Raw genomic sequence first — 24,692 nt, forward strand, 5'->3', positions numbered from 1 at the left:
GTCAGGACAGCCTTTTCTCTGTACAGGACTTCTAGGAATCTCTGCTTTGAGATTCTAACAGGTTTACTTAAACCTTTCCATTTATTTCTGATGCCAAATGTGGAAAAGTGCAAACAATGTAAAAATACAAACAGGAAAACAGTAGCTTTGGGCAATATTTCATGATTCAAATATATATATAAATAGAATATATTTGTGCAAGGGTGCTTAAATTCTGTAACCAGAGACAGAACATTCACCCAGCCTTTTGACAGCAGGACACCCAGTGGTCTAACCTTATTCCCATTTTGGTTAAAGTGCTACATTGTTTTGAGGTTCTCTTCCTTGTTGCTTTCAGACACCTACAAAAAAAACAACCACTCATTTATAAATTCAGCACCTCTATCCACACATTTCCATCTAACTCAGTGTGCAGGATTTTGCAATGGACACTTTACATACAAGCATTCTCTGCTCCTTTTTTAGTAACAGTCATGATTTTAACACCATGTCAATATGCGTTACCTGGAGAGGCTGGGCTAGAATTGCCTCTAGAATTGCCAGAAAAAGTATTTTGGAGGCAGTAGAGATAGCACATTTTGATAGTGGCAGTTGTTCAGGTCACTTGCATTAATAGAAAGCTACATATTAATATCATATTAAGCATTAGTGCAGTAAGATATTCAGTACTATGCATACTGGCATGTGGAACATGTGACCTAGAGCTCAATTTTTTTTTAAAATCACATACACATATATATTTCAAGACAAATACAGAGTTTAATAATACAGGTATGGGACCTATTATCCAGAATACTATGGACCTAGGGTTTTTCAGATAAGGGGTTTTTCTGTAATTTGGTTCACCATACTTTAATTTGTCTAAAAAATGTTTTTACATTTTTAATATAAACCTAATAGGATTGTTTTGCCTCCAATACGGATTAATTATATCTTAGTTAGGTACTATTTTATTATTACAGAGAAAAAGGAAATTATTTTTAAAAATATGATTACTATGGGTGTGTTGTTTAAATAAAACAGAGTTTGTGGGAGATGACCTTCCTGTACTTAGGCTGGCTAAGGGGTTTCCGGATAACAGATCCTATACCTGTACTGTATTAATGGATAACAGATCCTATACCTGTACTGTATTATGTTTTACATCAGATATTCTATTCCCATACTTTACTTTGAACATACTATTTTGTAACATAGTGTTTTTTTGGTTTTTTTTTATAGTTTTCTTAAATAATTATTAGCCCTGCATTATACATCAAAATTTGTGAGAAATATTAGTTTGATGCCTTACTAAAGAGAATAGTTATTATCGGAGCAAATATTTATTCAATCCTTTATTTACTGGTGTTTTGAGAAGTAATCATTTACATTTTCAGGAATCACATGGTGCTCTAAATTTTGTACTTGTGTTTGGGTCCCAGATTCTGAGACTGTTGGGAGTATGCAGACTGAATCTTTTCTTGTATACTTTTAGATGACTGATGTGGGTACTATATCTGGGGACTTATATACTTAGTTAAGCCTGAGAACTTAGATATATTAAATGCCAACTACCCACTGCCATTTTCTCTAAGCAGTATAAAATACATTGCATTGCTCATTAGACTCATTAGAAATGTAATGGATGATTTATATTGCATTAGCTTCTATACAACCTAGTGCTGACAGCTTTGCCATCTATCTTTGTTTGCTTAGACTACCTCAAGGCACACACACAAACAATTGCATAGTATACATACACACACAGATATATATATAACATTCATATACACACCCACAATACAACCCAAATAAATAAATAAAACCCCAAAAGCACCAGTTAATGCAGGCATAGAGAGGCATGAGAGTTTCCTTCCACCATAGGCTTCACACAATGTATTGGCACAGCTAAGTCCCAAGCAGGCTGATGGATGCCTGTTCACTGCAAACCAAACTATAACAAACTGTATAGTTTGCTCCATCAGGTTTAGTCTTAGTCTGGTGTTTGTGAGCAGTAGCACCTATTTTAGTTGGCTAGATTAACAGTATTTGATTGAGCTCTTTGTTTGCTTTGCTTAGAGATCTTGATCCCAGCAGCAAATTTTTTTAACTAATGTTTTTAGGCTGTTGGCACATGTAATATCAACTGCAGATTTAAGGCATATAGTTTTTATCCCCATGTAATTATTTCATATGTATATATTGTATGGCTGCAGCATGCTTCAAAGCTTATCATCCCCTTTAGCATTTAGGAAGGCTTAACTGGTGACCAGAATCCTTTTACATTTGTGCCAGGGAAGTAAATTTTCTTATTTGCATAGTAACCTATCATGAGTAAAGGTGGCCACACACACGTAGCGATTTTCGATCTTTCGTGCGACCATCGGTTCCAATCGGCCACTTACGTTCAGGGCTGAAACGGCAGATAAGGAGGTAGCAACAATAGGATTTCTACCTCCTTCTGCCAATTCAGCTCTGAGGGCAGATTTTGCTCAGGCGCCTGCTATGGCACCCGATAAAAATCTTTTAACCCACCCGAGTCAACCGATAACAAAACGAGGTTTCGTACAATATTATCGGTGCGTGTATGGCCAGCTTAAGCCTGTGTAAGGACAAATCACTGCCCTCAGTCAAACAGTGAGACCGACAACTAGAGACAACTGGTCAGAACTGAGTATAACTGAAAAAAGCCCTGGTATACAGTTTCTTGTCATCAGATTTTTTTTTTGAGAACCCTTTACACCAGTTGTATCAGAGTGTTGTGTTGCAGTCATTTAATAGAATCATTGACTAATTGTATACCTGTGTTCATTGCTTTCAGAAACAGTTTTATACCTCTTATCCAGATTAGAAAGTTAGTAAGATGCAAAGGGCTTACAATCCTAACTGGAAATGGGTCACTTAACCTTACCAACACTAACAGAACAGTAATAATTTCAATAGTTCTTAGTTCTATAAACAAAATGCATTAAGGGGTAAGATTTCAGGTGGTTTTTGAAAATCCTATTGCTTATCAGTTAACATAGGTGCTAAATAGCAGTTGCCCATAGCAAACAATAAGTAATTCCTTTTACTTATCCAGAAACATACAGGGGCCTAAGCTTATAAAACAAATGCACCAATGGCATACAATTAGTAAACAGGTCAAACAGTATGATTATAAGGAGCATATTACAATGTGTATTGGGTTTTTATGTTGCAGTTTTGTGTATGGAAGCTATAGATTAAACAAGTGAACAAATATATTTATATGTTGCACTGTGAACTTCTCTTTCCTTTTCCTGTGAAATTCTCATCCCCTTTTGTGCAGTCCAGCTCCACTAGACTGCATCCAGACCAACCTATCTAGTCCAGTTTTTGCCTCTGATGAATAACAAAATTAGGATCAAATATGCCAAAGCAATCTCACCCTGTCCCACATTAACACTAGGGATGCGGTGTACCCAGTTTTTTGGGTTTGGTCAAATGCCTGAATCCATCCCAAGGGATTCGGGCGAATACCAAACCGAATCCGAAAAGTCGCTGGCGAAAATTTTCACGGACATTTAACCCTTCCAAATCCTAATTAGCATATGCTAATTTATGCTAATTCGGATTTGGTTCAGCCAGGACCGTGGATTCGCCCGAAAAAGGATGAATCCTGGCCGAATACTGAACCGAATCCTGGATGGGAGATAATGGCGATGTCAGAATATGTAGGATAAGTCATGTTGACAGATTAAGTTGTAGGATGAAGTTGTTTATGGCATAAATATATTGCATAGTTGACCAACTAAAAGGCCCATTGCTCCCCAACAAGGGCCCCTACTGGTAAGGAGTTCTGTATCAAATGGTACTTTTATGATTCCAGTTGTGCGAAACATTATACCTTGGCAATAAGGGCTAATTGTTCAGATGTACCTACTGTGGGCTTTTATGGTTGATCATCTTTAGGTACGTGTGAGACCTGGGATCCTCCTGGTGGTGCGTGTGATCTCTTAGCGAGGTAACTCCAAATAATGATATGAGTGAAATAATATAAACCACCAAATGTGCCCTGAAGGACAGGTACTTAGGACAGATCATAATTACCAGTGGGGACCCTTGGACATACTAACTAGAATAAAATATATCAGTCTTCTGGAGCTTGTGTGATGCCCCTTGGTCTGTCAGGAAATCACATGCCCTCCACTGACATTTAGCTTGGTTCCCTTATACTTCTGTAGTATGGAATTATACATTTCCCCGCGGTTCTACTTGGCGACAATAGGTCATGTATGCCACACTAGTTTGTCTCCATGCACATATATGTGGTTTGGGCAACTCATTAGTCACGGGTTCACAATTTTAGGTTCATGGAGAATTCCGGGAAATGTTGTATGGGCTCAGCACACAGGTGGCCATGGCAACAGAATGTTACTAAAAAGGAATTTTCTTGCTGTATTGTTTGTTAGTATGTCTGGCATTTGAATATACAGCACAGTTTGCACCAGAGGAAGGGCCCATGTGGTCCAAAACATGTAGTGCTATGCATCTCTAATAAAGTTCACACTTGTTTGCACAAACGTGAGCTCTCCGGTGGATTCCTTTCACATTTTGATCCATTATTTTGGAGTTGGCTACCCCATAGCATAGTATTATAATATAATACTTGATTGCAGTAGTCCCTGTGGATAATTTTGGACTGATATATGATAAATATGCCTCTATATCTTTTTTCTGTAACTTTATTTAACACATTGTGCCTTTTTTGGGCTTATTAGTGTGGGGGAGGTGGTTTCTCACTGTTTGTTTGTGGAAACACAGGTCCTTGAGAAATGTCACACTGTAGCGACTGAAACATTGGACTGCACTTATGATTGAATAAATATTTTTAACTTATTTACTCAAGATGCGTGTGTGCAGAAATGTTTTTGCTTATTTTTTCTTTTTCTTGCACCTGGGAAGCTGTTTGTCATGTGTGTGTGTGTGTATATATTGTATATATATGCGCGCGCACACACACACACACACACATGCCTATACAGACCTATCTATACTGTCACATATATAAAGTATATATACCTATACTAAACTAAACTAAACTAACTGTAGATCCTAAGATCCCAACAGCCTTGTAAAATCACTGGGGGTTGCCAAATGTTAGGTACCCCCCAGTGATTGTAATCGCTTACCTTATATCCCGGCCTGGTGCTCCTGAAAACCACACACAATTTTACAACCACGCCATGAAGAACCATCTACACTGCCTTAAGCTCAGTTCCTCAAGGCTAAAGGGGTGTTCTCTGGTTTGTTGATCTTTTGAAAATGTATGACCAACTTCTGTAAATGTGTATGCACATTTTTTATCCCTAATCTTATTTACAAGAATCAATAAGGGCATGTAGCTGTCACCAAGGGTGTCACTAGCTACAATTGGTGGACACTCATGACAAAGAGCAAACAAAGCATCAACAAAAACAATCGCCTAAATAAACACATACAAAGAGATACAATAAAACTGACAGGTAGTCTCCTATATCATAAAAAAGTTTAAATATAATGTCCTTTAAACATGGTGATGGAGCTAAAATGCTTTTGGCTGTTGACCCGTAGCATGAGAAATATTCTTTGACGGAATGAAAGGATAGATTTGACAAGATATTAACTAAACCTAGAAGCTAATGTGCTGCAGTGAACAAATGAAGCTGAAAAAAGGTTGCATATTTCAGAAACACAATGATCTGTAATACACCAAAAAATCAGCAATAAAGAAATGAAAGATGAAGGGTTTTGGAATGACCTTCATAGTCACCAGACAAAAGAATTACTGACAGTGTGTGAATATTTTTCAATGATGCAGTGCATGCAAGGAGAAACAAATCATATTTCTCAGAAAAAAATTAGCAATAAGTGGCGAATTTGGCAAAAGAAACACAGAAAATACGAAGGTTAATGTGCAATTTGCCATTTTTTCTTGTTTTGTATATGTAGTTTTATATTTTACATATAAAATATGTTTTGTGTGTGTAGTTTATATTTTACATAGGTTTTGATAAAGAGGCTGTAATCAAACCTTTATTGCCTTTATATTGCTTTATGCTGGTTTTTTAAATAACTAACAATGCAGAATTCAGTCAAGCCTTTCACCGATATTCACTTTCCCTCAAAGGCTAACTCCATATAACAAACATTAAAAAGAGGGAAAGACAACTCAAAAGTTAAATAAGAATTTTTTAAATAAGTTAATTGGATCTGAACAACACCTTTTAATAGGGCATTTATATTTGTTGCTGTGCAGCCTTATTAAGTTAAGAGATTCTCAGTAAAAATTGACTCAATTTACATATAAAATAAAAGGGATTATGAACACAATAACAGAGATTTTGTTACCTTGTATCAACATCTGTTTAAGAGGCCCAACATTGAAGTGTAATTTATTTCTGCTTTTTTAATGCAGAATTTTGATTAGTAGCATTGACTAAAATGTTACGTTAGTTAAGTCAGTAACATTGGTTTAGGTCTCTTAATGATGGGTACAAGGCAGGCAAGGATTTTGGAAACGATGACGTTCAAATGCAGCAGCAGCAGCAGCATGAATAACTTGTATTAACAATTACGCTTTAACTGTTAATTGGCAGCTTTGTATTGCTAGATTTGAACTGCACAGTACCTCTTTAGCTGCTGCTAAATAAATTAATCCTAGCATCTTTATTAAGTAAGTAAAATGATATAGTGACTCAAACAGAATGGTCATTTTAAATAATCAAATTCTTGCAAACATGGATATGTGTGTTAGGTGGTTATAGGCAAAGCCAGTTACTATGGCAACAGAAAGGAGGGCTAGAACAGAGAAAATAGAGAATAGATTCTCCACTGTGTTTGGCTAGTGCAGGGACAACGGCATTAAGCTCCATACTGCAAGATTAAATTAAATCCTGTGAATCTTGGAGGGAAGCACTGTACATTCTTATTTTATTACCTCTTTTTATTTAAGGGAATGTTAACTATATTGATAATAAAGACCTTATATTAATAGATCACTAGTCCTGATATTTCTTCACTATTAGATCACATAGTAAACAACAATCAAATCAGCTCTTTGAAAACATCTAAAAACATAATATTTTAAGGCTAGGATCACATGGATACTTTCTATCAAGTTTATGTGACAGCCTTAAAGGGGTAGTTCACCTTTGAACTGTTTTTTTAATTATTTAGCTTTTTACCACCAACTTGGAATTTTAGCAGCTACCTGATTGCTAGGGTTCAATTTACCCTATTTAAATAAGAGACTGGAAGGTGTATAGTAGCAGGCTAAAAGTACAATCAAAGTACTATTGTAGCCTCACAAAGTACAGTCCTCCATGTTACCCATGGATTAACCCACAAAACAGTGGGTAACCTTAAGGTTGTGGTAGGATTTTCAGATGCGGGTCAGCGGGTTGCAGATCAGGTTGTGAATAAGTTGAGGGTCAGGTAGGCTAGCAGGTGAAAGCTGGTTAACATGCAGATTGCGGGCCGCAGGTCCAGTTTGGGTTTAAAAAGTTGGTTCATTGCAGGACTCTATCACAAAGCAATCATATTTTTGGCTTCTGAGGTCAATGATCTTCATTTGAAAACTGGAAATAAGGCAGAAGATGAAGGCAAATAATTTTAAAACTATACAAAGAATAAAAAAACCACACAACTCAAGCACGTTCACATTAATCAAGCAAGCTGCAGAATGAAGTCAGTCATTTGCTAGTCTGCTATATCTGTCTTGAAGATCCATAGTTCACAAAGGAACAGAATTTTATATAAACTATGTTTCCACTAAACCCTTGTCTGTCCAACCTCTCCTAGGAAATTAATGTGGAATCAGTCCCCCTTACTATAACAGGATTTACTCTTTTGCCACTAGATGCCTAAAAATTGTTGGTGGAATTTGCTTCATGTCACTAAAGCATTAATGAGGTTTGCAATTTGATACTGGTTTGCAGAATTGTATTAAAGATAGGGCTCCATGCTGGCAAGTCAAGTTCTTCCACTTCCATCTTCCCCAAACAGCCATAAAACAGGAATACAGAACTGTTAATAAAACTACACTATAGAATTAATGTTTGCTTTCACAGGAACCTGAGCCCCAACCGACACAAGACATACAGCCTCAGACCATGATTCTTCAACCAAACTTTACAGTCAACATTATGAATTCAGGCGTGTTGTGTTTTACTGGCAAACCCTGTTTCTACTATCAGACTCCAGAGAATGCATTCTCATTAAAGTGGTGCTAACCCGATATTTAGTATAACAAATAGTGACTTTATACAGCTACTCGCCATTAAAAAACACACTATTTTTTTTTTTGTGCTGGCATTGTTTTCATAGATAACTTTGGAAGAAATGGTTCCAACTGTGGACAGGGCTTAAACAGATATTGTTGTCAATTTAACATAAATAAATGTGGTGTATAGATAAAAGTGGCGCTTTATAAATAAAGTTATACATACATACAAGTGTAGTGTATCTTTTAAGTGACAGCTTAACTAACAGGTTATATTGCCATGGTCATTTCAACGTGTTTGTGATGCAGTGATTAGAATTTTAGCTACCATGATTTTTAGTGCTGTACCATCAAAGTACTTTTTGTGTTTATATTATATTCTTTGTAGATTTAAGAACAGAAAAACTCTCACAGAAAGCTGACTTCAAACCTCAGTTACACTTATTACTGTACCTTGTCAATAATCATAGCCATTGTTATCACTTTGTGATGCCTAGGGGCACATTCATGAAAACACGAGTTTGAATCCCAAATGGGATTAATTCGGATTGGATACGATAATTTCTTAAGATCGCAAATATCACGAATATGCTTACAAAAAATCGTATTAGTCACAATAATATCGTATTGGCAATCTGAAAGTCACGAAATTTTCGTACCGAACGATCGCAAAATGCAGGAAAACCTTTCCGACTTTGATCCTTCTGTGCATGATTTTGGAAGCCTCCCATAGGAATCAATGGCACTCTGCAGCTCCAACCTGGCCCAAGGAAAGTCACAATACCAAAGCTTGAATGAATCCAAAACTTTCGAACTCGGCGTGACAATATGATTTTGTTGCAAAGTGCGAAAAAGTCACGCAAGGTGAGAAAAAGTTGCCGAAAATACACTCGGAGCGTTTGAACGAACGCTCGGAGCATTCGTGGATTAGTAAATGTCCCCCCTAGTGTTGATGAATCAGAGTCAACATGTAACAATTTGCAGGCACTATGCTATCTAAGTCTAAATCAAAACTGCACATTTTCCCACAGTATTGAATGAAAAAATATGTGGCATGACAATGCTATGACAGCAGCCATGGAAAGTAGCTGGTTGCTCTGCCCTAGCTTTTTTAAAATGATGTATAGTCAATGATATAGTGAAGCAAATATATAATAAACTCATCATTCACCACCTTCCAAGACAGGCAACCAATAGAAGCACTGGCATTCTACAGTGGATTTATCATATATATCTGCATTTCCTTTCTTCTCTAGCTGTAGTCTCATTTTAATGTGCATAATGAATAGTTGTATGATCAGGATATATATACTTGTCACGAAAAGGGCACCCTTAGCCGCACGTGACTCTGGGACTTGACTACAAGGGGTTATACTCAGTCACCTTACATGCAGGTAAGACTAACATCAAACGCCCCAAAACATACCAACATCCAGAAAATGCAATCACTGCCACCATCTATCATTAAAGGCATACTGTCATGATTTTTATGGTGTACTTTTTATTTCTAAATTACAATGTTTACATAGCAACTAATTCATTCTACCATTTTAACTTTTATTCTTGAACCAACAAACGCATTTTTTAAGATGTAATATTGGTGTGTAGGCGCCACATTGTGCATTGTGCTTGAATCTGAGCTTTCAGACGGAGCCAGCTCTACACATTAGAAATGCTTGGAGGTAACCTATTGTTTCTCCTTCTTCCATGTAACTGGAGGAGTCCCACCCGGACTTGGATTTCTTACTATTGAGTGCTATTCTGATATCTACTGGGAGCTGCTACTTGCTACCTTTCCATTGTTCTACTGATCGGCTGCTGGGAGGGGGGTGATATCACTCCAACTTGCAGCTCAGCAGTAAAGCCTGACTGAAGTTTATCAGAGCACAGGTCACATGGCTGTGGCAAACTGGAAAAGGAAAAATATGGCTAGCCGCATGTGAAATTTCAAAATTCAAAATAAAAAAAAATCGGTGCTTTTGAAAAATGGATTTCAATGTGGATTCTGCTGGAGTAGCTCTATTAACTGATGTTTTCCCATGACACTATTCCTTTAACAGGCAATAGAAACCTAATGTGACTATTCCCTTACTCTCTATAACAGGTTATAACTCACAATACTCTCCCACTGTAATTTAGGGTTAGCTTTTACTAATTAAACAAGTACTCTAGCAGCCAAAGGGTTAAATTCGAGTCAACTAGTTAATTAGCATATAAACGGATAACTTTCCCTTTCCACACACAAAGAGTTAATACAGTTAGGCACAAGCTTTCATACAGATAAAGCGTTTTTTTTAGAGCAAAAGGACAACTTATTAAAATTTATTACATTTTATATTCAAAGACAAACAGTGTATATACAAAAAATAGATATTACAAAGAAGAGACTGAAGGTGCTCATACACGTGAAGTTCCGCTCGCTTGGCAACCTACGGGTGGGCGATATCGGGGAAAATGTAGGCTAATTCGATCATTTGGCCCTGGGACCAAACGATCTAATTATAATGGCAGCAATGGGGCAGTCGGCAACAATGAGCCGATGTGGTCCCCAATCCGACTAAATCTTTTAACCTGCCCAATCGATATCTGGCCAATTTCAGGCCAGATATCGGTCAGGCCTGCCCCTAAACGGGCGATAAGCTGCCTAATCGGCCCGTGTATGGTCAGTAAGATTAAAATGTTGGCAAGGTTTGAAACTGGTCTCTGTGTGAGCCTGAGACTGAATATTGTTAGTGTTAACTGTTTACAATGCCAGGGCAATACTGCGCTGGCATAACAATACTTTTTTTTTTTTTTTTAAATGAATATTTCTGTTCTTGAAATCATATACAGGTATCGGACCCCTTATCCGGAAACCCATTATCCAGAAAGCTCCGAATTACGGAAAGCCCGTCTCCCATAGACTCATTTTAATTAAATAATTCAAAATTTTGAAACTGATTTCCTTTTTTTCTGTAATAATAAAACAGTACCTGTAATTGATCCCAACTAAGATATAATTAATCCTTATTGGATGCAAAACAATCCTGTTGGGTTTAATTAATGTTTTATTGATTTTTTAGTAGACTTTAGGCATGGAGATCCAAATTACAGAAAGACCGCTTATCCAGAATACCCTTGGTCCCGAGCATTCTGGATAATGGGTCCTATACCTGTATTACATTTTATATAATATATGTATACAGCAGAGCACAATTATAATCATAGTGTTCTGCTTCATCTAAAGTGTGACTTTGTTTATTTATTTTTCCCTGTACTAGACTGTGAACAGGCCTGCATACGATGCTCCTTCAAACCGGCCTCCTATGTGCTTGCCTTGTGCTGATGGGGGGTCTAGGGGAATCCGTGTTCCCAGAGGAGGCTGTGCCAATTAGCAAGGCTGGAGTTGAATGTAAGTTACAATTTTTTATATATTTATCCACCTTTTCCTCATAGTCATGTTTTTTATTGCGTCATGTATTTTACTAGTCCAGCCATCAACTATTACCACTAATATTTGTTTATGTTCCAGTTATTTTCATAAATATTGTAAGCTTTTTGGAGTCTTTCTCTATGCTAGTAAATATGCTGTCCCAATGGTTTCTTCTCCAAGCATCCTGTCTGGTTTAAAAACAATGATATTCACAACGTGGTATTTATTGGGTAAATAAATTTTTCTAAAAGTTCACCAAGAAAACAGGTGTAGAAAAAGCAAAAAAATAATGAAAAGACAGCAAATTAGAACATTTAACAAATTTATAAATATGAGAAAATACAGAAAATACAAAACAATTTGACCATTCTCTCCCGTCGCCCCACACTCTATTCTGTTACTATTCTGTAATTTAAAATGAACATCTGGAGCTTAGTAGGCTCAGTATTTTGTTACTTGCAGAACAAGAGCCTAAACTATACATTTTATTTTCTCTTCTATGACAAGAAAATGGTATTTAAAGAAAAATATTCATTAGAAATAAAATAAATAAATTAATAAATAAAAAGCAAATGTCTTTATTTCTGGTGTACTATCTGAAAAACAACTGAAATAAAGAAAATATTTAGAAGGTGAGCAACATGGTTAGGGAGCTAGTTCTTATTGTGGACTTGAGGTTCTATGGGGATTTTAATGGGGATTGCAACCCCTTCATATACCTTAACCCCAGTAAGCAACTTCCAGTTATAATAGGCTACTTTGAAACATGCTTACCGTTTATTTTATCATTCTTTGGCATTGTCTCTCGTTTTTCCTTTATGCTATATCAGTTTAAATTTTTTTATATCAACTTTTTGTCCCCTATCTCTGTTTTTTCCTGTTATCAAATTACATTCTGAACTGTTCTCTCTGTTTTTAATTCAGATCTTCAGACATACCCAGTGTTCTTAGGAAAGGGCCCCAGCAAGACAGCTGAGAGGGAAAGAGATCGTCTTAACATTCAAAAAATATTGATGGTGAACAGGACACTATATGTTGGTGACAGGTGAGGCAAGAGTGAAAAGAAGATGCCTTTTTAGCATAGGGAAAATATGTTACCTAAATGTATAATTGTACATATGTATTTTATTATTAATATAGTGCCACATGTGTTTGCAGTGCTGTACATTCAAAGAAGACATAATTAGGAAACCTGAGGAACAATAAAATAGAACAACATTAGCTATGACAGTATTTAAGAATTATATCCCTGAGACACAGGAGGAAGGAAGTCCATGATTTTCAAATTGTATAGGGGCGCAGACCCCGACTTCCTGTAGAATTCTGGCCCGATCCCTGTAAGTGAGGAAGTGGGTAATAATGATGCGTGGCTTAGAGCCTGGCGGTGGAGTCAGGGACACTGTGGGTCCGTTAAATTATAAATCATTGTGGGAAAGACTCTCTACCAAATGTTTGAATGAAACAGTTTTCTATGTGTAGTTCATCTTGTCTGCCCTTTGCCCACTCTGGAATACTTACGATACAGATATTATTTTGTTTTAGCTTGTAGGCCACAATTTTACAAGTGTGGTCATCGGCTGTGCTTTTGAGAGGTTGTGTATTGTTTAGGTCTGAAATTCGTTTTTCTGTACATATTTTATAATATCAGTAATTAGTAGTCGCGGGTGACTAATCTCCCCGTGTGCCACAGCCCTAAGTTCCCTTGAATTTTGTCTAGACTTAGGCATACAGTGCACTCGAAGTAAAAAAATATATATAACAAAAATATTTTCATCAGGTGCAGACTTAAAGTGCTTTTTTTGTCTAGTGCCTTTATGTCCCCTTTAAGGGAAAGGGTAGAGTCAATTTGTTTCATCTCTCACTCAGTATCTCTTTTTAGGGATGCTTTGTATCAGATCATGTTGGATTCTTACAGCACAGAGCTGCAGTATCATAAGGTGAGCTTGAGGGTACTCCAATGTTTGAGTGGTTTAATGTCCATATGCCTGATATCATTTAATGCTGGGGTGCCCTAAAATGTTGATTTGGATCTATACTAAAAACAGTTACTCAATAGTGTACCCCAGAATAGTGTTGGTGGTAAAGTACCACTTAATTTATAACTCCCAGTGACAGTTGTTATATTTCATAACACTACTATCAAAGAAAATTACCTTATTACTAGATTGGGATCTGCTGCTAAATCTTCAGCTGCTGGTCTATACATCATGAGCATTTCCTGCAAACAACTCTATTAAACTACCTGTTTGCTTCTTCTTAATGCAGGTTTCTCAAATGTATTTCTCATAGAAGCAATGAAAGAAACCGTAAAATAGCCATTACAGTTCTGTAGCAGTTTCAGATCTTTAAGGTATTTCATTGCTAAAAGTAAATCCTGCATTGGTAAATGCTGGCCACCCCTGATATACTGGGATACGGTTATACTGTATACCTGTCCAACTTCTTAGATAAGGAGGCCAAGCAGCGAAAAAAACCTACTATTTCTATTCAGGCCCTCTTCTACTTATATTTAAGTCTTTCATTTAAACCACTGCCTGGAAGCTAGAGTAATCTGGTCCCTAGCAACCAGATGAAATTCCACACAAAAAAAAATACAAAACAATTGTGCATATATGCACTCTGCACCTCATGTTGGATTAAAGGGGATATATACCATAAATTTTTACAATGCACTAAACCATGTAAAATAATGTAAAATAGAAGGAAGTGCTTTTATTTTAATACCTTTGGGTTCAAATATGTCCAAAACTGCTTGAAAACTGTGCTCTACCCAGACCTTATGCCAGCTTCCGGTTTAGGGCTCTGGCACACGGGGAGATTTGTCGCCCGCAACAAATCTCCTGTGTCTCGGGTGACTAATCTCCCCGAAATGCCATCCCACCGGCGAAAATGTAAATCGCCGGTGTGATGGCATACGCGGCGGCGCGATTTCAGTGAAATCGCGAAAGTTTCCTCTCGAGGCAACTTGCCCGATTTCAGTGAAATCGCGCCACCGCGTATACCATCCCACCGGCGATTTACATTTTCGCCGGTGGGATGGCAATCCGGGGAGATTAGTCGCCCGAGACACAGTAGATTTGTCGCAGGCGACTAATCTCCCTGTGTGCCAGAGCCCTTAGACTCTTCAGTATGTGGCTCTGGGCTGCTGGCCCCAAAGACTTCAATGACACAACCTCACCTATGCATAGAGTGGGCGGGGCTTAGTGATGTCGCAGGCAGACATTCTGCTCTTCTCCCTCCTCTTCCCCCCCCCCCCCCCCCCCCCCCCCCACTACCATGTTTCATTTTGCTCTGGCTTCAGACTTCAGAGGTTGTGTATGCAGCTCTCATATAATATATACAGTGGCTTGCAAAAGTATTCGGCCCCCTTGAACTTTTCCACATTTTGTCACATTACAGCCACAAACATGAATCAATTTTATTGGAATTCCACGTGAAAGACCAATACAAAGTGGTGTACACGTGAGAAGTGGAACGAAAATCATACATGATTCCAAACATTTTTTTACAAATAAATAACTGCAAAGTGGGGTGTGCGTAATTATTCAGCCCCCTGAGTCAATACTTTGTAGAACCACCTTTTGCTGCAATTACAACTGCCAGTCTTTTAGGGTATGTCTCTACCAGCTTTGCACATCTACAGACTGAAATCCTTGCCCATTCTTCTTTGCAAAACAGCTCCAGCTCAGTCAGATTAGATGGACAGCGTTTGTGAACAGCAGTTTTCAGATCTTGCCACAGATTCTCGATTGGATTTAGATCTGGACTTTGACTGGGCCATTCTAACACATGGATATGTTTTGTTTTAAACCATTCCATTGTTGCCTTGGCTTTATGTTTAGGGTCGTTGTCCTGCTGGAAGGTGAACCTCCGCCCCAGTCTCAAGTCTTTTGCAGACTCCAAGAGGTTTTCTTCCAAGATTGCCCTGTATTTGGCTCCATCCATCTTCCCATCAACTCTGACCAGCTTCCCTGTCCCTGCTGAAGAGAAGCACCCCCAGAGCATGATGCTGCCACCACCATATTTGACAGTGGGGATGGTGTGTTCAGAGTGATGTGCAGTGTTAGTTTTCCGCCACACATAGCGTTTTGCATTTTGGCCAAAAAGTTCCATTTTGGTCTCATCTGACCAGAGCACCATCTTCCACATGTTTGCTGTGTCCCCCACATGGCTTGTGGCAAACGGGACTTCTTATGGTTTTCTGTTAACAATGGCTTTCTTCTTGCCACTCTTCCATAAAGGCCAACTTTGTGCAGTGCATGACTAATGGTTGTCCTATGGACAGATTCCCCCACCTGAGCTGTAGATCTCTGCAGCTCGTCCAGAGTCACCATGGGCCTCTTGGCTGCATTTCTGATCAGCGCTCTCCTTGTTCGGCCTGTGAGTTTAGGTGGACGGCCTTGTCTTGGTAGGTTTACAGTTGTGCCATACTCCTTCCATTTCTGAATGATCGCTTGAACAGTGCTCCGTGGGATGTTCAAGGCTTTGGAAATCTTTTTGTAGCCTAAGCCTGCTTTAAATTTCTTAATAACTTTATCCCTGACCTGTCTGGTGTGTTCTTTGGACTTCATGGTGTTGTTGCTCCCAATATTCTCTTAGACAACCTCTGAGGCCGTCACAGAGCAGCTGTATTTGTATTATTATTTTGTATTACACACAGGTGCACTCTATTTAGTCATTAGCACTCACCAGGCAATGTCTATGGGCAACTGACTGCACTCAGACCAAAGGGGGCTGAATAATTACGCACACCCCACTTTGCAGTTATTTATTTGTAAAAAATGTTTGGAATCATGTCTCCTTTAAAATACTTTGTGAGCTGCAGAGCATAGTGCTGGCAGGAGCAAGGCAGCCCTGTTCTTACTGCCTTTCCCAGACATTCACTAAGTAAATATCTATAATGAACTTTGCACTCACGGATGATAACAGCAGTGTAACTACAAGGCAAGCAGACCCTGTAGCTTTAGGGGGCTTGGTGCTAAAGGGGGTGTGGTGGGTGATCTGTGACATGAGCAGGGGGGCCCTGAATATTTTTTTTGCAGGGGAGCCCGGGGCCCCAGAAGTTATGTCCCTGCTCCATAATTTTCTCACATGGATAAGGCACAAGTTAGGGGGTGTGTGGGCACCAAGGGAAGTGCAGTTAGTGCTGTTTTCATTTGAGAAAAGTACATTTTGCACCCTGCTCAACAGTGGCATAGCAACTCCATGCTAATCACTAAATGTTTTTCTTAGGGAAGACAGTATCCTTCTACCTTGGCAAATATCAGAAAAGTTCTGCTTCATCTAGGGACTTTTTTGAATGTGCTTTTATATACTGCTGTTTTGATCATGCATTTACAGTTGATATTTTGATTTTTATATACAGAAATTGATCTGGAAATCAAATCACCAAGACATTAATGTATGTCGAATGAAAGGAAAGCAGGAGGTGGGAATTATACTGCTTTTACTCTTTTGCCTTGTCTTCTGTCATTAGACCATATAAATATGCCCGCACCTAAACAATATTACTTGTGCTTCATATAGTAGATACAAAATATTTGCTAATATATGCTGTCATCTGTCAATTATATTTGAATACAGTGATACAGAATAGTTCCTGTGATCTCTTTGGCACTCATTAAGTACTGCTTTATTAGAATGGAAACAGTGATATAAGTTCTGGCAATGTGCCGCATATGGGACCCTAGATTGATTAATGTGCTTTAAAGGGACAGTTCACCTTTATCAACCCAATTTGTAACTCTCTTAACTCTCTTAATGATAGGTCTTAAACATTATCTCCTAAATGCCTTTTCCTTGCAGCACCCCCTGCAGTCGCAATGTATCTGGTTGTGAAGTTAGCTCAGTTTTGATTTCTACTACACCACTGTTATCCAGCTCTTTTATCTACTAAAAATATATTATTATATGTCCACAAAATATCATGTAAAGCAGATGTCATTCAATGTGTTCTGTATTTCAGTCCTTACAGTGAAAAGAATAATAAAGCCGATCTGACAAATAATCACAACTGAACTATGATGTTTGTGATCTGATATACATTCAGTTCACAGTGCACCCCTTATTGTGGCCTCATTATCATTTGGATGATCCAGTCAAATAAAAGCTTTACCAAGTTTGAGCTACTCACAAAAATCTTGGCCAGATGATGTTCTGTCATTTGTTACTACTTACTAAGATAAAACACAAGCATTTCAGGGAGCTGTGCGTAGTTTGCAGCATTTTATATTTGCTATTACTTTGTCTATACTAACATGGTTCCCTAATGTGATGGTTTTCAGACATAGAAAGAAAGCTCAGAACCATCTAGTAAGGAGGGTATGGCTGTTGCACAGATTGGACATGTTTAGGGCCACAAAAGGCACATTAGTCATGCATCAGCCTGCACTTGCAGCCAATTGGTTATCCACAATTAGATGCTATAGGAGACTAAAAATTCCCTTGCAACAGTGACTATGTTTCTTGTTACATTATCAATGTGCTTTGATATGTTTATAATAATAATCCATATTCTGAACTGGAAACAAAAAGAAGCTTAAACACCTAACTGTAGGTTTGAAAAATACAGGGTGAAGTGATGGGCTACAAACAATAAAATAACAGGCATAGAAAAAATTGTTACTTGTTTATAATTTCTAAAGTCTCTTTGTGCAGTCCAAACATCTGTATGTAGCCTATTTAAGAACACTTCTTCTGTAAGAACATGCATCTTCTTGTGTGTTTTTATTTTACTTGATGAAGTTGGAAAGTAGGGAGCATAAAAACGTATAGAAAGGAAAATAAAGAGGATGAAAAGTTATATATATTGCATGATAATATGTGTAAAGACTACAATGAACTAAAATGTCTCGTATATATATAACAAATGTATTCAGTTCACTCAGTAATAATAAGCCATCTTGACACTTACCTTCACAGATCTTTGCACCTAACACTCAATGGGCTAGATTCAATTCAGTGAGAAAAAGGTTTATCGTGAAAACTCTATTGAAGTCTATAAGAAAAAACTGGAATTGAATTAGGAAAAAAGTTTTTTCTCCTCAAATTGAATCTTATCCATGAGTTTTCAAGTGATAAACTGTGATCCACTTTTTCTCACTGAAGCAAATCGGCCCATTGTCTCATGAATCATTCACTATGACCTCTTTCATTTACTGGTACACGTCCCAATCACTGGTCCCTCTCTTCCCACAGGACGAGTGCAGGAATTTTGTGAAGGTTCTTCTCTTGAAAGACTACCAAACTTTGTTCATTTGTGGAACCAATGCTTTCAACCCAGTGTGTGCTGACTACAGTGTACGTGAGCTCCCCTTCATGCAGGAAACCCATTTGAATGCAAACATGAAATGTCCCTTCCTGCTTCATTCATCACCCTTCCCATACTGCACAATTTTGAACTTTCTTGTTCCAAAATTTAGCCCCTTTGTGAGAAAATTTGCTTCTGCAGCTTTGCAATAGATAGTATGCTTTACTATGCAAAAAGTTTTGCATCTGTTCTTTGCCTATATTCAAGAAGCAGATCATACAAAGATTATACAGATTTTAAGAATTAAATGAATTTCTCTAGACATTAATATTAAATGGGTCATTTAAAATTTTTATTTTTCTATCCTGGTACCCTCAGATTGACACTCTGGAGCAGGTTGGCGACACTCTCAGTGGAATGGCACGATGTCCATATGATCCCAAACATGCAAATGTGGCTCTTTTTGCAGGTAAATTCAAAACTGATTATTTTGAAAGAGAAATTGAAAAGAGGAATAGAATAAGTACATAGCCATACAGTTGGGTATAGACTGATGTTTCTTAAATGTACTTAGCTTCACTTTACCAGCCTCACCACATCCATTACCCCGTATTCTCTTTTTTCTCTTTTAGATGGAATGCTCTTCACTGCTACAGTAACAGATTTCCTGGCTATAGATGCTGTTTTGTATCGCAGCCTTGGCCCACGTCTAGCTCTGCGTAGTGTAAAACACGACTCAAAATGGTTCAAGGGTGAGAGAAACGGCATTACGCACAGATGTATTACAATTAGAGTATGAAATTGTGGGTAAAGGGTGTTATTTAAAAAAAAAGAGAGTAAGTAGTGTCTGCCTTTTTGTTATCACTGATAGTTTTGTTTTTGTGCCCCTAGATCCATACTTTGTTCATGCAGTGGAATGGAAAGAGCACGTGTACTTCTTTTTCAGGGAGGTTGCAATGGAGTTCAACTACCTTGAGAAGGTGTCCATTTAATTTATCCAAATAATCTAGATCTAAATATCCTACATTTGTTTTGTTACTTGTAAAACCCCTATGTATTTTCACCTAGCTATTTGAAATTTGACTTCTGTAGATTTCCTTGCAAAGGAAAGAACAAAATATATAATCATTGGTATGCCAAAATGTTAGTCACCCACCAGTGATTATAATTGCTTACCTGATAAACCAGGACAGGACTTCTGTATGCTAAAAACTGCACCAGTCTGGGGTATTTCTGTAGATGTCTGTTGTCTTCTGCTGGGGAGAAAGGGGGGCCGCACAATGACAAGAGAGCATGGGCTAGGGGTAGGCAGAAGAGGTACCTACTTGGCAGCCTGCATCATTGCACCCTAGGTAGGTGCCTCTTCTGCCAACCCCTAGTTCCGACACTGGCCTCAAAATTCCCAGTCTGACACTTAGGGGTATATTTATCATGCTGTGTAAAAAGTGGAGTGAAGCATTACTGGTGATGTTGCCCAAGGCAACCAATCAGCGATTAGATTTCAACAGTTAGAAAACCAAAACAAAGCATCTGATTGGCTGCTATGAGCGACATCACCGGTAATGTTTTATTCCACTTTTGTAACAGCATTATAAATATGGGTCTTAATGTGCCACTGAAACAATGTTGCGTGTATATATTCCTCCTCCAGTCAAGACTCCCCTTCCCACAATGTCTTTCACAGTTCTTATTCTCCATCTTTAAAGGTCTGTTAATTACTGAACATTGCTTTCATTATGGTTCACAAGCCATTAAGCCAAATTCCTGCTAGGCAAGCATGTTGAATAATGTATAACCTGAAACCTTAAAATGAGCGATGGCTGGGAACTAGGTCCCTGGCTCCACAAAATATTAAAATATGGGAGTTGGATTCTTATGCAAACATAAAACAATGTCACATTAGAAAACTAATTTAGAGTTTTAGTGATTTGAATCAAATATATCAGTGTAGAATGGGGTTAATAAAATTAAACGATTGGTCAAGGGTTTTGACTGCCAGCTGGAATTGAAAACCAAACACATTGTTAAAATATTCATGCTAAGTAAAACAATTGTGTCTCCATTTTGAAGGATAATTCAGTGCAGAAGTTATTGCTTGGTAAGGACATGCTAGTATTAAAATTGAAGTTAATATATTTTAATACAAATTAACAATGTGCTAAGCAGTTTATGTCTAAATGGTGCCTATGAATAATGTTCTTACTATTTTAGTTATTCATACACACTTTAAAAAAAGGATCTGCCTTTTCTGTCTTTATTTTCTTTGCACCGTATTACATCAATCTTTTTTGTATACAGGTAGTGGTATCCCGTGTTGCACGTGTGTGTAAAAATGACATGGGAGGGTCACAGCGCGTTCTAGAAAAGCAATTCTCTTCCTTCTTGAAGGCTCGTTTAAACTGTTCTGTCCCTGGAGATTCTCATTTCTACTTCAATGTCATCCAAACAGTCAGCAATATCCTGAACATTGGTGGAAGGCAGGTTGTTCTGGCACTTTTCTCCACTCCAACAAACAGGTATGGTTTATTAAACAAATACATATTTTAAACCGTCAAATGAAAATAATGTGATCTCTAATGATTTAAGAGGTTTCTATGTTAGGATAGTGCTAAATATTACACACAATATTTGTCACATGACATGTTAAAACTTGTGTATATTGGCAAATAATGTACCAGCTAAAAATTGGAATGTAAAATTAAGTAGAATTAATAGTAGAAGTCACCTTAGAGTTCCATGATACATATAAAAGCTCTTGACTTTTATATGGTCATGCTGCTCCTCAGTTACTTCTAATATCATTAAATTCTATTGTATGGGAATTTTTATGGGAATATATATAAAGAAATTATGCTTAGTGATGACATTATCAGTTATAATCAGTGCTTAGTGATGTAATGTCTGCCACATTATACCCTATTAATTAACATTTGGGGTATGGTATTCACTATACAATGTACAATTTAAATATTTTCTGTAAAAAGTGCAGAATGGAAAGCGAAAGTAATTACCTGCCCCACCTTTATGCCTGAGGTATAGAGGGGGGCAGGCAAGATTTTTTAATACTTTTATAACAAGTATGGATGCCAGGTCTCCTTTAAAACTGTGTCAGGACTTAACCTTGATGGATGTATCTTTTTTTCAATCATAGTCACTGTGTTACAATGTATTTGAATTTGTGAATTTGTTCAACAAAGTTGCCATTGTTGCAAAACTGTGCAAAATCCCTTATTTTTCCTTAGTATTCCTGGATCAGCTGTCTGTGTGTTCGACATGGAACAAGTAGCTTCAGTTTTTTCTGGGCGATTTAGGGAACAGCGCAGTCCAGACTCTGTCTGGACCCCTGTCCCAGAAGAGTTGGTACCACGGCCCCGGTGAGTGAATGAACCCCCTAGAACTATAATTATTAAGTACTGCGTATGTAGCAAAGCCATATATAAAGTCACATTGTCAGATTAATACAGAACATTACTTATAACTATGATTGTTACTGTTTTGTTTTAGGCATGGTAAGTGTAATGCATAAAGAACTGCGCAGGGTGGCATAAAAAAAGACTGCCTATTATTATTCTATATAAACACTTGAAAAACCCAAATTACAGTAAAAGGAAAAAAGGAAGCAATGTACTTTACAGATTTATAAGGAGAAATGAAATCAAAGTTGTAAACGAGCATAAATGAGAACAGAAATTTGCATTTTACAATGTAATATGCTTTATTAAAGACTTATCACATTAGCAATTCAAGACCTCCTGAAAGTCATTAAAATAACGTTTGCAGTAAGAATTTTTATTACACATTCAAATGTATAAATTTTTATTATACGTACAAGGGCTTGTCTATGAACATAAATGCTAACCTGCATAGTTTGCAGTAGTTGCCAATAGCAACCTGTTTGGTCTTTGCTTTCATTTTCCAACTTGTATAAATGTGTTAATGGCAAATACATTTGTGCAATGTAGCATGTTTATAAATCAGCTTCTTTTTTTCCCTATCTTTTTTAAAATGCAGATGGGTCTCTATATACATTCTCAGATTTGCAATAAGCTGTATTTTATATTTATGTAAAGAAAAAAGGTCCACAAGGCATGTTCCATAGAATGCAAACGTTAATACAGACATTTTTTACTTTCAACAGAAAATTCTTTCCTACTCTATAAATCAGTACATTAAGATAAACATTTCTAGTGCTGCTGATTTGGGAGGATTTGCAACAATGGGGTATAACCAGTTTATTCACTACTGTGAATATTTTTTTATCTTTTTCTTATTAAAATATATTTATCCTCCAGCCCAGGGTGCTGTGTTGGACACTCACATCCTTATAACTCCTCACGCAGTCTCCCTGATGAAGTGCTGAACTTTGTTAAGTCTCATCCACTAATGGAAGATTCTGTTCCATCAATTGGTGGCTTCCCATGGATAACAAGGACTTTGACAAGGTGAGAAGAAAAACTGTTATACTGCTAGGTGGGATTAAAGGTAATTTAAAACATATATATATCTATATATTAAGTGCCTGTAGGGTATCACAAAAGTGAAAAATACAGCAACATAAAAGTAGTTAGGATTTACCATGCAAATCACTCAAAGTCATAATTCACACAAGCCACAACACAAGAGTAATTTTAGAAATAGTAAAGAATTGATAAGCAGTTTGAATATTGGCAGTCAGCAATAAAATAAATATTATTGATTTCAGGAATCAACTGACTCACCTAGCTGTGGATGCATCTTCTGGAGTTCATGGAAACCACACTGTCCTATTTCTGGCCTCTGACTCAGGAACGGTTCTAAAGTATCTACTGATACCAAAAATGAGTGGATCTGAGATAGGCACTTTAGCAAATCAAACTGTACTGTTGGAAGAACTGCAGACATACCCTGCAAACAGGTCTGTCTTAAATTTGCAGATGTGTGCTCTGCAGTAGATGAGCAATAACCATGATAACAATGTTACCCACTTCTGACCTTTATTTGCAGATGTGGTTGGGATGAAGAGGACCAGAAAATTCTGGGTATAGAAGTGGATAAAGGCTCTGGATCCCTGCTTTTGGCCTATAGCAGCTGTATAGTCAAAGTGCCACTTGCTCGTTGCCAGAGACATGATGGGTGCATAAGGTTGGTACTCATGAAAAAAAACTGAAGGATAAAAATATTATGACAAAATTTACATTTGATATGCTGCATTAATTTATAGGTTTGAAGATGTCAAGCAAGACAGTGCATAAAAAGCTGTGGCACTAGAGATGTATCTTTCTTTCTTTCTTTCTTTCTTTTTAGTAGCTATAAAAGAAAGAGTTACATTCAAGTATGTATATACACAGGACCACCATGAGAAACTTTGGGGCCCTGTACAAGTTATTTATACAGGGCCCCCATAAACATGAGAGCAGTACCAACATTTCGGCCACATCCCTTGTGTGTGCAATACAAACATATAAGCAATTTAATCCAAATATAGAGGAGAGCACCATAAAGCAGAATTCTGCTAAAATGCTATTTATTTCAGACCAAAAAACACAACATGTTTCGGGCAATGTGACGCCCACACTTGATAAAGGGCGTCACGTTGCCCGAAACATGTTGTGTTTTTTGGTCTGAAATAAATAGCATTTTAGCAGAATTCTGCTTTATGGTGCTCTCCTCTATATTTGGATTGTATTGAATGGCTCAGCGGTGTGCCTTGCGAGGATTGATGCATCAAGCCTGATCTAAGGGCTGTGCGGTTGAATTTGTTGATATAAGCAATTTATATAAAGTGTCAGTTCATTGGGGATCAGTGGAGTTTGCCATAAATGTAAATCCTACAATCCTTCCTGCCCCTG

General features: G+C 37.5%; 1 protein-coding gene across 4 annotated transcripts in view; it reads left to right on the forward strand.

The window, feature by feature from the left end:
* Positions 1-24,692, forward strand: part of sema6b (sema domain, transmembrane domain (TM), and cytoplasmic domain, (semaphorin) 6B) — a 74,586-nt gene that overhangs the window by 39,132 nt on the left and 10,762 nt on the right. For 3 of the 4 annotated variants that reach the window (XM_018096601.2, XM_002942203.5, XM_012955225.3), the window contains exons 2-14: positions 11,464-11,594; positions 12,540-12,660; positions 13,495-13,552; positions 16,981-17,043; positions 18,813-18,914; positions 19,243-19,333; positions 19,497-19,616; positions 19,756-19,844; positions 21,163-21,380; positions 22,107-22,238; positions 23,157-23,306; positions 23,567-23,758; positions 23,848-23,985. In XM_018096601.2, the coding sequence (XP_017952090.1) occupies positions 11,486-11,594; positions 12,540-12,660; positions 13,495-13,552; positions 16,981-17,043; positions 18,813-18,914; positions 19,243-19,333; positions 19,497-19,616; positions 19,756-19,844; positions 21,163-21,380; positions 22,107-22,238; positions 23,157-23,306; positions 23,567-23,758; positions 23,848-23,985 (1,583 nt within the window). In that variant the 5' untranslated portion in view covers positions 11,464-11,485. Of the gene's footprint in view, positions 1-11,463; positions 11,595-12,539; positions 12,661-13,494; positions 13,553-16,980; positions 17,044-18,812; positions 18,915-19,242; positions 19,334-19,496; positions 19,617-19,755; positions 19,845-21,162; positions 21,381-22,106; positions 22,239-23,156; positions 23,307-23,566; positions 23,759-23,847; positions 23,986-24,692 lie in introns of those variants that run through there. The other variant, XM_012955232.3, reaches the window with a different exon arrangement.

Source organism: Xenopus tropicalis, chromosome 1, assembly GCF_000004195.4.
Source record: "Xenopus tropicalis strain Nigerian chromosome 1, UCB_Xtro_10.0, whole genome shotgun sequence".
Classification (NCBI taxonomy): Eukaryota; Metazoa; Chordata; class Amphibia; order Anura; family Pipidae; genus Xenopus; species Xenopus tropicalis.